At 38.5% G+C, this 17,502-nt stretch overlaps 1 protein-coding gene across 2 annotated transcripts; it reads left to right on the top strand.

The window, feature by feature from the left end:
- Positions 1–1,720: 1,720 nt before the first annotated feature.
- lingo1b (leucine rich repeat and Ig domain containing 1b) lies at positions 1,721–16,857 on the top strand. 2 transcript variants are annotated; one of them, XM_060859734.1, is made up of 2 exons: positions 1,721–1,998; positions 14,048–16,857. In XM_060859734.1, the coding sequence occupies exons 1-2, from the start codon at positions 1,987–1,989 to the stop codon at positions 15,899–15,901; spliced, it is 1,866 nt and encodes a 621-aa protein (XP_060715717.1). In that variant the 5' UTR covers positions 1,721–1,986; the 3' UTR covers positions 15,902–16,857. The 2 variants fall into 2 exon arrangements, with proteins under 2 accessions (XP_060715717.1, XP_060715716.1); XM_060859733.1 differs by having other exon boundaries at positions 14,045–16,857.
- Positions 16,858–17,502: the final 645 nt, after the last annotated feature.

Genomic DNA, 17,502 nt, shown 5'->3' with positions numbered 1-17,502 from the left:
GAGATCATGGAGAAAACCAATATGGATAAAATAAAAACATGTAAACCAGTGACACTGGTTTTAAATGATTATTCTTTCATTTATTTTCTGTACCGTTTATGTTGCACAGTGTCAGGGGTAGCGTGGAGCTTATCCCAGGGGGCTCGAGGCAAAAGGCAGGGAGCACCACAGGGAGCACCCATCACAAGGCACAATCACACACACACATACACACACACTTTGAAAAATTTTGAGATTAGAGATCAGGCTATACCATAGGTCTGTAAGTTGTGGAGGAAACCGGAGTACCCAGTGGAAACCGCTGAAGCATAGGGAGAGCATCGAATCTTGACAAACAGGGCAGGAACCATATCCCCAACCCCAGAGATATGAGGCAAATGCACTATCCACTAATTGCATGCTCAACTAAAATATTATTATGCAAGGAAATGAATTCTGAGAGATTTTCACAATTTATATCCCTTTTTGATGGCAGATGCTGTTAGTCTGACAGCATCTGCTGAAAAGAATATAATTTTAAATCACTACATTATGAGAAGGAACATTATGGAATATAGTAAGGCACAAGAGACAGCCTTGACGGTCACCAGGAACCACACATCAGTTTAAACTGCAAGTCATTCATATGCCAGCTCTGTGCTTGTTTTCCAATGAGGAGCTTACAAAATGTTAACAAAACGACTAGGACAGATCAAAGATGGATCTCACACACGCATACACTCATTTACACAGAAGCTTCATCTGCTTTTACTAGGGCTATATGAAGATAAATCCCTCACATGGCGTTCTGTGTTCTCTGTTCGCACCCCTCCTTCCCTTCCCCCTTTCCTTGCAGCGAGGAATCTTGGCTCTCTTCTCTGCTACTGAAGAGCTCCCACACTTCCTGTTCGAACACCAGGCTTTTCCCTCCTGCCTGTGCCGATTCAGTTATCCACAGTAATCTCGCTCAGCCTTCTACCTGCCTTGCCTACCTCTCTTTTACTGTTGAGAATAATGGTGAAGAGACTTTTCAGGGATTTACACCTGATTATTTTCCCACAAAGCGAGTCCTTATAGACTAGACTGCCCTTTCAGTTCACGGTGCAATAGACAGAGCAGCTGCTTGTGCCCTGTCTGTCACAGTGGAGCCCAAACTTACACCTTTTTCTCTCCCTCTCTCAGTTGGTTGTTGTTTGTCCCTGCCTGTTTACCTGCCTGAGTCATCTGTTTGTCACAATGCAGCTTAGGCTTGCTTTTGACGAGCGCTGCGCCCTGCATGAAAGCCCGGCATTAATCGAGCCATACTGACAGAGTGATGGAGGAGGGAGGACAGACTTTACGGAGGTACATTCATCTCTCAATTAGCCCACATGGTTATGACATGCATGTGTTCCCTGCTACCATCTCTCTCCCTCCCGCTTTCCCTCTCTTTCCATCATCTACTGCAGTCACTCAGACGAATGGCAGAATTGAATTTCATTAGTCACATTGGCCCTGATTTGAGTATTGTGCAGACTCCCCCCTCTCTCTTTCTCTGTCTTCCTCTCTGTCTCTTCTATTTCTCGGCTTTGCAATCTTCAGCACGCTCCTCATCTTTCCCTCCACCCGAACAACTCCCCCCACCCTTTCCTCTCTCTCCATCTCTGCCTCGATCTCGATGCACCACAGCTCCTCCCTCCACCTTGCACAGCAGCTACCCCTCCCTCTCCATCTTCCTTTTCCTCACTCTCGCTCTCGCTCCGGTAGATACAGCATGTATTTGAAGCAGAGGGAGCCGGTCTACTCCTGTTTACATGGCTGCCTGTACCTGGGGCAGGATCACGTGTATTTGGAGGACCACAGCTGCTCCCGTTCTGCCTTCTGAACGTTTAACTGAAGCTCAGCTCGCCTTCAGGAATTGTTTTTTCCTCTTCAAAGGCCTCCTCAGTGCCTCACTGGCTCTCCGGCCCAGTTTGGATCTAAACAGCGCCCCAGCAGAATGGACCTGCCAAAATTAGACTTCTCTGCATGACATTTCTGGTAAGGGTGCTTTTTTTCACCAAGTGCACTACTGTGTACTACAGCACTACTGAAAGGAATCAGGGTGGCTTTGCAAGGAAGAGGAGAATCAGTGTGTCTGTAATGTTTAGCATAAATGTATATGTTTGTGTGTGTGTGTGTGTGTGTGTGTGCGGGCGTGTGTGCATGCGTGTGTGTGTGCATGTGCATGTGTGTGTGTGTGTGTGTGTGTGTGTGTGTGTGTATTGGATGCGTATTCCAGAAGGAAGATGCTGAATAATGCTGCTGAATTTGGTACTGTATCTTAGATTTGAGATTAATGTGGATTATGTTGCCAGGGAGAAGATCATGATGTGTGAAAATATTTATACACCATACTTCCTGATAATATGTTTTTTGTTGTTGTTGTTTTTTACATATACTTATTTCAAATCAAATAAAGTGCCTGCTTGATTAGGGGAGTGTTGCTTTTGTCATATCTGCATTACATATAAATGATATTCAGTGTGTGCAAGAAATCTGCAAATACCCTCCTAAGTCACTGCCCACTCTTAATTGCTGTACAGTCATTTCACTGCTACCTATAGGATTTCATTCACTCTTATCTTGCCTTTCCTCTGTCTGTATCAAGCAAATACAGTTACTTTGTTGATGAAGCAGTGTTTTAGGATCTACCAGTAATGCACTTTAGTGCTTAATCTTGGCAGCTTACCAAAAATGAATTAACAGATGAATATTTGGTGCATTAAAGATTCATGGCTTTTCCTTGTCATCAGTCTTGTGTCTATTACAAATGGCACTACCTGTACTTTCTTATTTACACAGAATGAAGCTTCTTTTTTTTTTATCATGCTACTCTTTTAAAAAAATATCCAAAATTAGAAATGCGGTGGTGTGCAAAAGGTTTGCGTATTAAAAGGTTTACCTCTACAGCCCGAATGTGGTGACACTTGATAAAGCAACATACTGTGTAAAGCAGTGTTTGGGTGGCACTCTTTCTCAAGCATCGAACATAGAGCCAAATGTCTTCCTGCCTTTCTCTTAGCAGATTGGCATGCACCACCACGTAATATATGCAAATATGCATGTAAGCATGTATTCAGGAAAAACACTGAGGATGAAGCAACTGCGCCGCAAGAGTGTGCCTGCCACATTCAGAAGGGAAATTAGAGCAGACAAACTGAGGTGATTTTCACTGGACCGTGAATCTGTACAACAAATCGAGATACAATTAAGACAAAATCGATAAATAGGTTGAAGATGGTTTCAGCCGTTTGGCGATTATGCGTAGCGAGATCGTTCAGCTGGGTGAATTCTCATCTCACATGGTGGTAATGGCATTATGATAATGGTGTAGCCTGATAAGCAGTCCAAGATGATAAGGCACAAGACTTCTACATGCTCTTGGACTTGCTCCTAGCAGATACTCACTGATTAGGCTTGTTTTTAAGCAAGAGTTCTGAGTGATTATAATTCAGATCCTCACCAATCACCCATCAACCTCCCCTACTCCTCCCTCTAGTCTTCACTCTCTCCCATGGTTTCTCTATATGTCTTCTCAACACTACACTGCCATCTCTCACTGCTATGTTTAGAAGTGCTTGGTGCTTAACCGACAACAATGTGGGACAGAAACAGACAGGCTGCATTTGTTTTCATTGTAGATTGATACAGGAATAAGGGCCTATCATAATACATAATGGCTCTTTTCTGTCATGCACAATAAATGAATGTTAAAAAGGACTCCAAAAACGAGAGACGGACGAGTGGCATTTCAGACACAACATACTCAGTCCAGCCTCCCACACTTGTTTTCAGAAGGTCATGGAGTCACTACACTTCACCAGACTCTCTTCTATTAATATTTAATCAAAACAGCTTTATGGGTGAAAAAAACAGAGACTGCATGGAAGATGGGTAGGGTAGGGCCCTTGTGTCCTCGTTTCTGTTTTATACTCTCCGTCTGGCTCATTTAAAGGAGTTTGTTGATAAGTCCAAATGTGGATTAGAAAGTACATCTGCATTTTCAAGATCCAGCAATATTTTATCACAGAGTGGCCCATATTGGATGGGGTGGGGTGGGTTGGGGGGGACCTGATCATATTGCCAGAGCCGTTGTTAATGTGTGTGTTTGGTCCTTTGTGTAAAATGAGAGGAAGAGATCATTGATCGTATCGGACCGTGTAATAAAATTATTAGCCTGAGATGGAAAGCTGGCCAGAGGAATAATGCTGGCATAATTCAGGAAGCCTGAACGTGATTATCTTGTGGCTAATTTTGGGAGATAAGCTTCTTTCTAATGGAACTCTTGATAAAGAACTCCAAATAGTGTAGCAAGAGTTAGATTGCTTTCGGGATTATGTTCGTCCTATATTCTCTTCCCATTTCTCCTTTCCTTTTTTCAATTAAACCCAAAACAAAGAGGCCTGTGTGTGTAAAGGAGGGAAAGAGGCTGGAGTAATTACCGGCTTAGGCCTGCTGCTAGAGGTGAATTTCAAGTGAATTTCAAGAGCTTTAATGAGGAAAGAGGAACATTTTATGGGATTTTTATTAACCATTTTCATGCTATCTAGCTGCAGACTTGTGTCGAAATGCTTGCAGTTTGATTTTTTGCATGACAGGATATGTGACAATCTGCAGCAGCAGGTGCAAATTCAGCTTCTCCGTGGCCTGAGAAGCGCAATAACGTCTTCAATGCAGCAATCAGTGTGCTTGATGATTCCAACTTGTAATGGATGGACCTCATTATCAGAGCTAAGGTCTTACGTGAGCTCTGAACACATATTGTTTTTATTAGCTCTCTGCTTTATCCCTGACAAATTCCTGCTTATTCAAATGTTAAGCCCTACAAAACAAATAAGCATTCACTAGCAAATGTAGTGAAACAAATGTCTACATCACATTTAGTGCTAGCGGCAGCATCTTATTCTCTTAATTGATGATAGCCTTAAACATTAAACATTACTTTTGCTTGATAGCCAAGCTTCAGCTTCTAGCAGTTGTAGACCTTGCAGCATATATAATATATACATCTGTCGTCTGACATATTTCATACAAAAAAAAACATATATTCTAGTGCTGTCAGTATTTCTACATCACCTTATTGAACTTTGGCATTTCATGCACTCCACACTTCTGGCTTTTATCTAAATATTACAGTAGTCGAGAAATAAGATCAAAAGGATGATGAAACTCGAAGTCAAAAAACACACTATTGGAAAAAAACATCTTGTTTGAATGCTGCATCACAATTCTCAGGACATGAGTGGATTTCCTATACAAAATTGGTGGTGTGAGAGGTAGGAGGAAAATGAATGCTTAGGGCAGGCGATTATTGATCTGGTCTGATCCTGCCTGATGAACTGCTGTTGTAAATACAGATAAAGACATCTGCTTATGTTGTAATGGATGGTGGTCTCTAGACTTGCCATTCTTAACAAGGGCAGGGTTTATCACCTCAATTTCAAATGTCTCTTACCACATAAATCTTTCTGATTAACATAATGACTTTGTGATGAACTCAAAGACTTCTGCAAGTCTAATAATTTCCCACTTGTTTGCTAACTATGGCTTTGGATATTCACCGTCTAGCAAACTGGAAAGAATTAAAATGGGTGGAAAATGCTACACAATTTTAATAAAAGAAAATGACTTGAAGTAAATCGGTTTCTCTTCCTAACTAAAAAAAGGAAGGGAAGTGAGGGCCTCATGATGATACAAAAATCTGAATAACACTATCATCAGTACCATTCACTGATAAGCGCCCATTTATAATCAGTTAAGTGGGTCGTGTAAATATTTAGGCGTTATGGGTCTGTAAAATTGACTACTGTGTGCTCCTTTTATTAGTTCTCTGCAATGTGTTGAGAGCTGATAGAGATAGAGAGAGATGTTATGAATGAGGTTAACGGAATGAAGAAAACGATATACTTTCCTTTAGGCTAGAAGGAGCCATTAGATCCCATTACTCTAGCATTATGTTCTATATCCTCTGTAGTCTTCACATACAGTAGATTTCAATGAGACTCATAGCATGCACTAAACTGCTCTAGAATGAATCCAGTGCTGAGTCATGTCTTTTTCAAACAGCAATTAATCATTATTTCAGTCCCTAGAGAGTGTGGCATGATATAAACCATAGCCTGACTTCCTACATAATTGGACAAAAAATTGAACATTTTTTTTTGTGTTTTATAACTTATAACTTATTAAGTAAAATAAATAACTTATTAGTTTGTGCTTGAGGTGAAATAGATGTGTATTGCAAAAAAATCTAAAAAAAAGGTATTTCATATATTACAATGTTTATAACAATGAGCAAAATACATGCAGATTTAATATCTATAATATTCTATAAAACTTTATAATGTCTTTGAATGTCATATTTTGGAATACTAGTATGCATCACTGGATTCTGGCAGTGTATATGGTATTAGTATAGGCTTCGGTTTAGGGTTGATGAACCAAATCTCCTTATTTTACTCTTTTTGCTATAGCTTTTTTACATGAAGGCTAATATTATTTACTAATATTATTTCATTAATATTATTTACCATGCATTTACCATTTACTAATGCATTAGTTCATATTCAGTAGTTAAAATGATAAGAATTCAGCATTAACAATCGCCATGACTGTGAAACTTACTAAAAATGGTTTCTAATTCATTTGTTAACTTAATTCACCTACCTTGAATAAAGTGAATGTTTATCTCATCCATGAAAAACCGTAACTATATATTAAGGCATTTGTTAAAATTAGTGCTTGATTCATGGTTCTAAAAACATCAGTTAAACCTGTGTGTTCTATGATGCTTTTCTGCTCATCACAGCTATAAAGAGTGAGCATTTTATGAAGAGTTACATCACAGCTATAAAGAGTGAGCACTTTAGCCTTCCTGTCAGCTCACACCAGTCAGAACTGCCACCCGCTGGATGCTTTTTTGTTTTTCCCACTGCGTAAACCCTACAGACTGTTGTGTGTGAAACTCCCGGGAGATCAGCAGTTTCTAAAAAAATCAAACCAGCCTGCCTTGCACCAATAGCCATGCTATGGTGAAAGTCATTGTGAACTGTGCTTGCATGATTTAACCTGATTGGTTTTATGCACTGCTGCCACATGATTGGCTGATTGAGTAATTGCATGAATGTGCAGAGGTACAGTTGCTTCTAATAAGGTTGTCAGTAAGTGTATACTGTACATTCATGTACGATATAATCTGCATGAGAGCAGAGCCTTCACTGCTAACACAGCACAGTGTGACCAAAAATATAGTGCTTCACACTGACCTAAATTACTTATACGGTAATTGGATGCATAGCAATATGACCATCATTTTTATCTTAAGTCATCTGAAGTTGTCATATTTCTTCTAGGAGCCTTACTGGAATATGCACGTGGGTCACATTTCTCCAATGCTTATTTGTCTTTCTTGGTCCAGCAGGGCCTCATAGACAAGGTCATAAAAGCTGCAGTGGAACTGAGGAGGCTGAAGAAATGGACCACTGTGATATTTTTCTCCTTCCCAAGGTTATCTCTAGGAGGAATTGTGAGTGAGCGAGTGAGAGACAAGCTTTTGGTTTGGATTACACTGCTCTGAACAACATGAGGAAAAACAGGGTTTCTTTAGATTGGTCCTTAGCAGTGTAATATAAAAAGATAAAATCAATGTTGTCAAACTCCTATACGTATACTTGATAACAATGAAGCTTGTGTTGCTTGTAGGATTTATTTATTTGTGATCCAGAGCATTTACAAGAAATTATTTGCAGTTAAATGGTCGCACTTGAATAGCACAGTAAGCTTAACTCATTTCCACTCGTAGGATGTGTAAGCCCTCTGCCGTAAAGGGATAAATAAAGCGGTTCCGCTGTATCGGAGATGGAATTGATTTCTTAGTCTGGGTTGACTGATGGCCGTGAATGTGACGAATAGAGAGGAAGAGGACATGTCTCTAAAGAAACACACTTATGAACTTCCTGACTTCTTGAGTGTTGAGAAGATGCAGTAATCTAAAAGAAATCTATTTCTCCATTAACCAGGAAAGAGCACAAGTGCAGACGGACACCTTGAGAAGAGGGAAAAACCTCTCTGCCTCTCTGTCGCTCTCTTGCAATCAACAGATAATTGAAGTGTGAGCTTGCAAAGTCTCACACAATGACATCAAGCTAATGAGCCCCTGTCAGTGTGGTTGGTCAGTGTTGATTGACCTTGACAGGTCATCTGGCTTTTGACACGCATGATTATGCCAGTTGTGGGCATCCAAATGAGTGTGGGGGTTTTAATTGTTATACCTCTTAGTATGGTATTTATTTTCCTCGATCAAAGATCGGTGTTGTGTTTCGGAAATATAGGGCATTCCATCTGAGAATACAGAACGGTGGTGGCTTTCTCTCAGAGGCATTCTGTGTTAAAATAAACCTGTGATAGCCACTGATGCCCCTTTTCTTGCCTGTAGCTACTGTGAAGGCTTGAGCAATTATAGTCTCATATTGCCAATGGAAAATACATTAGAAAAGGAATTCTATTTCTGACTAAAGTTACCAGTTCACACCCAAGGAGAACAAAAGCAAGGCTGTTAAGTCGATGCTAAGCTATGTTGCAATGCTCAGACACAATAAAGGAAAAAAAAGCTTTTTTTTTAAACAATTATACAATAGCCTTTTAGAGTGTAATAAAATATCTTAGGATGTTCTGCTTCAGAATGTTCATGCTCCCTAGGTCACTGTACCATGTAAAACTAAATAAAAAAGGTTTTTTTATCATTGACCATAAAAGGCTCGGTTTACTTTAGTGATTTGCACGAGTGTTTGAAGCCTCAGTACCTGAGCTGCCAAAATTTATACAGCCCCAGCTCAGTTATTTTTTTTTTGTGTGTCACAGCATAATAAATTGGTTTATTGAAGAATTTAATGCTTGTCCTTCAAAAGCCTGGCATTTGACATAATTCATTATTTAGATTTTGCACCAAGACCAAGCAGATGGATGCATAATATAGTAACACGGTGCTGTTATTTTAGAATTCTTAATTCTGATTGGTTAGATGAGGTGTTGATTTATTTTCTACACCAGCACAATTCTGACAATAGTTCAGTTTATATTCGTGTGCTCGTTTTGATAAGTAATTGTTTCTATATTAATAGATTATATTAATACACAACTGCAGCTGCAGGTAATAAAATAACACTTAACACAATCATTGTCAAAGGCAGGCAAAAGGTCAGCCATTTTATACACAAGATTTCCAGGGCAAAAGCAAAATGATAAAAACCAGGGCGACAAACCAGATCAAAAAACCATGAACATGAACACAGATCAAAGGCTTGGCACATCAGATAAATAAGAGCACTGAGAAGATACTGCATAATGAATGAGAGTTTTGTGTTTGCTTATATAGTGGTGAATGGGGACTGATTCCTGGTGTGTATAATCAGTAATCAGGGTGAAAGTGACTATGAGTCAGATCGCTCTATACTGTTGTTTCTGGTGGACAGACTTATAGTTTGTGATGCATTCTGGGAAATGAAGTTTGTAACTCTATAACAGTTTGTAATATAGTAAGCTGTCTGACAGAGGTTTTAGTGTTTTCCGGTTTCTTGGATACACAACAAACCGTATTTTTCATCCTATAATTTTCAAGTTATTTAAACATGAATGTTTAAAAAAAAAATACACATAAATAAACCTGTTCACGAATGGTTAGTACAGTTCTGTGGCATAAGAGGAATCAAACACTATTTATTATTGATAATGATAATGTTGATTATTTTGGTATAACAGCATGCACTTCCATTTTATCCCCCATAATGTCTAAACTGGACTCCTATACTGTGATATGTCATTTCAAAAGATCATGACTATATTTTAGTCTATGCTCTAAGTAAGTTTTTTGCTGTGTCTGCAGTCATTTACAAGAATACCAATGAGCTAGATTCTCCCTCAGTTTTGGATAATACTCTTATTTAATTTTCTCAAATACAGAGAAATAAATGGACAAAGATATTCGAGTACGATGTCACACAAAGGAAGACTTCTCTAAAAGTGCTTTGTGAAAAAAAAAAATTTTTGAACACAGATAACTCTAAGATTGTGTAAATTATTAAGTTCTCCATGTAGAGAGCTTCTTTAGTGACTTAAAGGTTTTGCCCCTGAAACAGAGTGAAGCGTTGTTTACTAATCTTCATGAATAATTCACGGTTACCAGATTACACTTGGATTTGTATCTTAACAGAATGAAAGTGTTCATGAGCAATGATTTAATCTTTTAATTGGATAATAAATCCATCCGGTTGAGTAATGTACTTTCTGTTGCCTTCAGTTGACCACTGAGGCAAAATCATCAGTAATCCATTTTTTTTGCTTTACAATTGTTTGACCAGGAAAAAAATGTGAGAGAGAGAGATTAAAGATGATTTAAACAGGGTATATTTTATATATTATTTCACATCAGAAGGATTAATCGCTGTATGTCTGTTGGAGAAAGACAATGATATATTTCAATTCAGTCAGCATTTCTATTACTTAATGTATGCCTCTTAGCAACTTGTAAATTAGGAGCCATGTAATACAAATGCTGTTTTTGCAATTAGCTTCCTATCAGAGGTAAATCGGGTGCACATTTCAGTACTTATTTTCAGTAGGGATTATGTGTCACCATAACAATAAACTAAAGCAGATACATTGATTTTTGGATATCCATGGGTACTTCTAATTAAGGAATTTTTCTAGTGCACTAAAGAGTCATTACCCACTGTAATTTACAACACACTTCTGATATCTCTGCCTTCATGAATTCATTCAAATGAACTAAATGCATATTGGAATTTCCACAGAAGATATCATTTTTTTTTCCGCCTCACAAAAACTCTAGCTTCCCCATGCAATTAAAGTTTAAAAGAGAAGGCTATGAGTTATTTAGGCTGTAGATCATATAAATCATTATAACAGGTTAATCAAAAAGATCCTTGCCACTTTTGTGGCACTTGGGGCAGGATGTTCTGAGCTGGATTAGATCAGCAGTAAATACAGCATGATTAAAACACCATGTTTATGGTGGGTCCGTTTACTTCATGACCTTCACCCCCCCCACCACCACTCAACAACCCTCCCCAACACCTACACTGCTACAGCTGCTATTTTAGTCTTTTAATCGATGCTGCAATTCATGCACGATGGCCAAGCCAGTCCCTGCAGGGTGGTGAGCTGCATGCCGATCACACTCAGCAGATATATGACTGTCAGGTACTGTGGGCTACAACAACTCTTTGAACCTAACTAAGGAGCACTAATGAACAGAAGACGCTTTCAGAGCTACTTATTCGATTTCACACTGACGCTGGCGCAGTTCCCAATGCGCTCAAACACACCTGGATACATTTGCAGATGGAGTCATCTTCAGTGTCTCTGCCATGGTGCTGCAATAAACAGATGGCTGCATGGAGGCTTTTTTGCTTTTTCTTCATTCTCACAGCTCATCTAAATCGTTCAGCTCTGCCGATTAACACTGTGCAGCTCTTTCAGGTTTCTGTCGGGTTTCTATTAGGTTTCAATGAAATCATAACATTTCTTGGAACCATTATAATGACTATAATAAGTGTCGCAGTGGTATTTTAGTATGCATGTTATAGTTTCTGTCATTTTGAAAAGCCTGTGGTATGAGTGTCATAATTTAATTCTTTAAAACCACACACGTAATTAAATGAATGGATGCATTGATGTGAGTTTATATGGCTTCAAATGTCTCTCATTGTTTTTTTCAGTGTGTATTTAAACCCAAGAGCCTTCTACATGCTGATGAATAGCCCTGTAATTTGCCATATTGCTGATTGCTGCAGTGGGTGGATATGGGCTCAATTTTAATTTGAGGTTAACTTTTACTGAGACATTTACCCACACACAGACCAGTCTAGACTAACCTTCACTACTTTTACAGCTGCCTCATTATAGATGATCGGGCTTGTGGGAGTAGGTTTGTGTAAAAAGTCGTTAGTTATTCAGTAGGTGCATGTATTATACATGCTTTGATCAATTAGTTTAAGCTGTGTGAGAAAGTTCAGTAACAGAGAAGTGGAGCTGAGACTGGATCTTCAGATCGGAGTTGATTGAGTGCCCACAGATGATCGATGCAGCATTATAATTAGCCATCAGTCTGTCAAACTATGAACATGTCTTTAGGGCTAAAGTTCTGGGTGGGTTCTACTTTGCACAAGACAGACAGCTAATCCCTTACCCCCTCCCCAACCCCAACTGAAGACTCTATGTTTAGGGTTGTTGAATATTAGAGTGCATATAGAACAGAGAAGCAGAGATAGAAAATTACAGGAAGTTACTAGGAAGAAGGTTGAGCTTTAGATGTGTAATCTCAGCAATTACAGAACTACATGTATAGTAGACATCTTGTAAGTGTGCATATATATATATATTTTTTTTTTCATTATTATTTATTTATTTATTTATTTATTTATTTATTTTTCATGCAACAGGAAATTATTTGGAAAAGATAAAAGTACCTTTTATGTGCATCATTGCTGAAACACACCCGACAAAATGATGCTGGTGCTTTTACCAATCACACATTATATATGCTATTTTATGTCAGTAACCTGATTTTTTTTATTTATCCATTATTAGATTACATGGAGCATCTGCCAAGTAAGTCAATCACAGAAAGGGATCAAACATAAAAGCATGTTATTTAACAAAAAAAAGGAATGTCTAATTGTTAACATTTATCGATGAAGTATCCAGTATTTTTTAGGAAGTTATTAGGAAGTCTTCAGGGCATTGGTAACAAGTTTAAATTTTTTGGTCTGAAATTCAATAGAAAGTGGGGAAACTTGCTTGATGGCAGGCCCTCAATTTTAAATAAAGCTATAAAAGGATAAATAGTACAAAAGTAAGACATGTAATTCTTTAATAAGTAAAATAAATCAGGTTCAGGGTGGAAAAACATCACTCCACATTACAGCAGAATGTTTTGTCATGAGCTTGTCTATGACATCTCAGGCTTAATCATTTTATAACACAAATTTAATATGCATTGTCATGATCCAAAACTATTAGTAATTACAGATAAAAGAGATTGCTAAAAAGTTTGCTATATCTTGTGCTTGTTTTCAACCTTTTATTTATGTGTGAGGTCACCATTTTATAAATAGATTTCCCTGGTCTGCAAATTTAGGCTTTAACAGTAACAAAGCAGGGCGTTTAGGCAGCTGATGGACGACAATGTCAATACTATAGACTACATCTATAAATAAAGCATAGGCAAAGTCTTTATCATTTAGACTGCAGGTTTCCGATATATAAGGCTGGAATAATGAGCATTAGACAAACCGTATTAGCTTAAATTAGTAGCTGAGATGCCTTTTCACTGCTACAGTATGTTGTAGATATGCATCTCTGTTGATTTAAATATTAAAAATCACGTCAGCCACACTGAAGCGCTATCTTTATTTTATTAAACCACAGAGCTGTAAGGAGTAAGAAGAGGATTGTGTGATCAATTTTGGGAAGCAGAGCTTGAAGGCTTTTGCAAGTTAAAACACCCGCGAGTCAAAGTCACACAGGATTTAATAACTCCTGACTCGCAATATTTCTCTATACTGTACTCTCATCTTCAGGGGCTTTTTTCTCCCCCCAGTGTTGCACTACAGAATACATTATATTTAAAAACAGTGGTAACAGTGTTTTATTGTGAATTCTGGAGCCTGTAGCTTTATTCACTGTAATCCATCATTCTAAAATATAATTATTATAATGTATAATCATTAAATGGTATGACAGACTTTTATCTACTTGACTTATATTTAGCTACTGATGGAATAAAAACTGGCTGCATGCTGTAATTCTCTTAACAAAATAAACAATTGCAATAACATAAAGCTAAACTGAGAAAACTCATTATTTCTTTGTTCCAAGGTACCATTAATTAAATGGCTTTTGTGGTGTTTATGCAGTAATCTGTGTAAGGAGAGTCAAGTATCAGCATGATTTATTTATTTTTCTGCCTTTCATGCTCTGTCTATAGGTTCATACATTCACACAGTACCTCTGGCTTGTGTTTCAGCAGGTAACCAGCAGAATGGTGGCTGGCGTGGTGAGTGGGCACAGCTACCTGGTGGCATGCTGGCAGCCCATTCTTATCCTGATGCTGGGCACTGTGCTGTCGGGTTCCACTACAGGATGCCCTTCCCGCTGTGAATGCAATGCCCAGGAGCGCTCTGTACTGTGCCACCGCAGAAAGCTGGTTGCCCTTCCAGAGGGAATCCCTATTGAGACGCGACTATTGGACCTGAGCAAAAATCGCTTGAAAGCCATCAACCCAGAGGAGTTCATCAACTATCCTCACCTGGAGGACCTGCAGCTTAATGAGAATGTCATCTCAGTCATCGAGCCAGGTGCATTTAGTAATCTGTTTGGATTACGGACGTTAGGACTGCGCAACAACAGACTGAAGCTCATTCAGCTAGGTGTATTTACTGGTTTGAGTAACCTCACCAGACTGGATATTAGTGAGAATAAAATAGTTATCTTGTTGGATTACATGTTTCAGGACCTTTACAATCTAAAAGAACTGGAAGTGGGAGATAGTGAGCTGGTCTTCATCTCTCATAGAGCCTTTCATGGACTCAGTAGTTTAGAGCAGCTCACCATGGAGAGGTGCAACATGACCTCCGTGCCCACGGAGGCCTTAAACCATCTCCATACCCTGTTGGTACTTAAGTTGTGGCATTTTAATGTGAACCTCATTAGAGATTTTTCCTTCAAGAGACTCTATCGGCTGAAATTGTTAGAGATAACAAATTGGCCCTTTCTTGAAATCTTGACCGATAAGTCCCTCCATGGCCTCAACATTACCACACTGAGCATCACACATTGCAACCTCACTGCCATCCCCTACGTGGCCATCCAGCACCTTGTCTACCTTCGCTCTCTCAACTTTTCATTCAATCCCATAGAGACTGTGGAGGGCAACAAACTGCACAACCTGATGAGGCTGCAGGTATTCGACTTAGTAGGGGGTCGATTGGTCACTATTGAGCCTTACTCTTTCAGAGGACTAAACTACCTTAAGGTTCTCAACATTTCCAGCAATAGCTTGAGCACTTTAGAAGAGTCTGCCTTTCACTCAGTTGGTAATCTTGAGACCCTGGCCCTATATGACAACCCCTTGGCATGCGACTGCCGCTTGTTATGGGTTTTTCGCCGCCGCTGGAGGCTCAATTTCAACAAGCAGCAGCCATCTTGCTTGTCCCCTGAGTTTGTGCAAGGAAAAGAGTTTAAAGATTTCCCGGATATTCTCCCTTCGAATTATTTTACTTGTCAGAAATCTAAGATCCGGGACCATAAACCCCTACAGAGATTTGTGGATGAAGGGACCACAGTTCGTTTTGCATGCCAAGCTGATGGGGATCCAACCCCTGTGATCATGTGGCAGTCTCCTCGGAAGCAATTCATCACCACCAAAACAGTTGGACGTCTGTCTGTGTCTCTGGATGGCACCCTGGAAGTACGATATGCCCAAATACAAGACAATGGCACCTATACATGTATTGCGACCAATGCTGGGGGTAATGACACCAAACTTGCTCATCTACATGTTCATAGTTATTCACCCAACTGGCCCCATCAGTCTAATAAGACATTTGCTTTCATCTCCAATCAGCCCAATGATAGTGGTGCCAATGACACTGGTAGATCAGTCCAATTTCCATTTGATATGAAGACTCTTATCATTGCTACTACTATGGGATTTATTTCTTTCCTTGGAGTGGTATTGTTTTGTCTTGTACTCCTCTTTCTTTGGAGTCGGGGGAAAGGTAATGCCAAGCCAAACATCGAAATTGAGTATGTGCCACGTAGAGTAGAGGGGCAAACCAGTCCAACTGAGGAAACCCATAAGATCAGAATGAAAATGATGTAAAAGTCAAAACTTCAGTTCGTGTGAAAAAAATCCCTGGCAAGAGATTTAGCTTGAGACGCAAGAGAAAATTCTGTGTTTCCTTTGTGGAATTGACAAAAGAAACAATATCTAAACTAAAGCCTTTTCAAAATACACAGCTCAGACCTGCGGGGATTGTTCCTTCAAAGTCAGAAAGTATTCCGAGGGACCTAACATTCTGCTTTTATTTTGGTAAAAGACGAACATGAGTCTGCCTGACTCTAATTATTTAAAAGCCAGAAAACAGAGGGCCAGTTTTAATCCATACTTGTCTTTGTCTCTGCCTTTTGTCTATTTTTTTTTGTACATAATTCTTTCTCTGTACATGGGAATATAGTAATAAAAGGATTGCGAAAAATCATATTCATGGGTTAAGCATACTGGAATTCTTGTGATGTACTTACATGGTTAGACACATTGTAAATGTACACGTGTCTGATTAAATTTCTGTAAATGTCCATTGCCAAGTTTTTATAAGGTATATACATTTTTTATTTACACTTAATTAATGATTATGCTTGACAATCATCCATATTATAAATGTCAAGTGTTAATCCTTAAATATGCCATCCTTTGAATGGATGGAATAAATTTTATTTTGATGCCAGATATAAGCCTAGTATTTCTAAGCCAAATGTAGCTTTGAACTTAAAGCCATTTGGTATTTTTAAATGTGTGGTGAAGCCATTAAAGATGTTTTTTGGTGTTCACATTGATATATTCATATCTGACAGAAGTCTCTTGAGGAGTTTTTTTAATAGCACATTTTTTTAATAATTTCTCATATTCATCATATCCTTTAATGATTAATTTACCATTTATTAATACATAATTCATGTTCAAAAGGCAGGGAATTCTCCGAAGACAAATGTGTTCATCGACCCTTGCCTCTGGAACAATGCCAGACTTTAAAACATTAAAAATGGTAACCTTTTCTACTTCAGTGTCCATTTTTACTTTCACAGCTCAGTTATGAGTCAATTACACACAGGTGCTTGAGATAACAGAAATATTATTGGCAAAAAAACAGAGCAAATGATCCAGTTCACAATTACTAAAAAGGTCTTTTCTGTGCTAACGCTCATTTGGATATGCACGTATTGTCATAAATGATAACAGCTGTGAAACTGAAATGTCTAATCAATCTTGGCTTACGGTTCAGTGTTCAGATCATGTAAGAAGGAGAGGGCAGAGGGATCATCATGCATGCAAAATGCTCTAAAGAAAATAAAGAGTAGGTAAATGCTGCATACTGAATGCAATTATTTCAAATATTCATTGTGAATAGTCTAGTTTGATAAATAACTTCAATAAAGGATGGACAAATTTTTGTCCGTTGTATGTTTAACAGTCACATATCTTCCAGTTTATTGCTATATTCTAGTATATTAATAACAGATTACTTTCAGGGTTCAGGGTTAGGCACTAAACACATTTATAAATCACAGACATTTTTAAACATCCCGCCTAAAGACAATAAATCCTTTGTCTGTTTGATTCTGATTAAATCCTCTTAATGACTAAAAGATTTTTTCTTTTAAACATAGTAATTGTCTGAACATTTGACCTTAATAGGTTGATTC

The sequence above is a fragment of the Tachysurus vachellii genome, chromosome 23 (assembly GCF_030014155.1).
Source record: "Tachysurus vachellii isolate PV-2020 chromosome 23, HZAU_Pvac_v1, whole genome shotgun sequence".
NCBI classification, from domain to species: Eukaryota; Metazoa; Chordata; class Actinopteri; order Siluriformes; family Bagridae; genus Tachysurus; species Tachysurus vachellii.
Note: the sequence above shows the minus strand (reverse complement) of the source record. Positions and strands in the feature narration are given on the sequence as shown.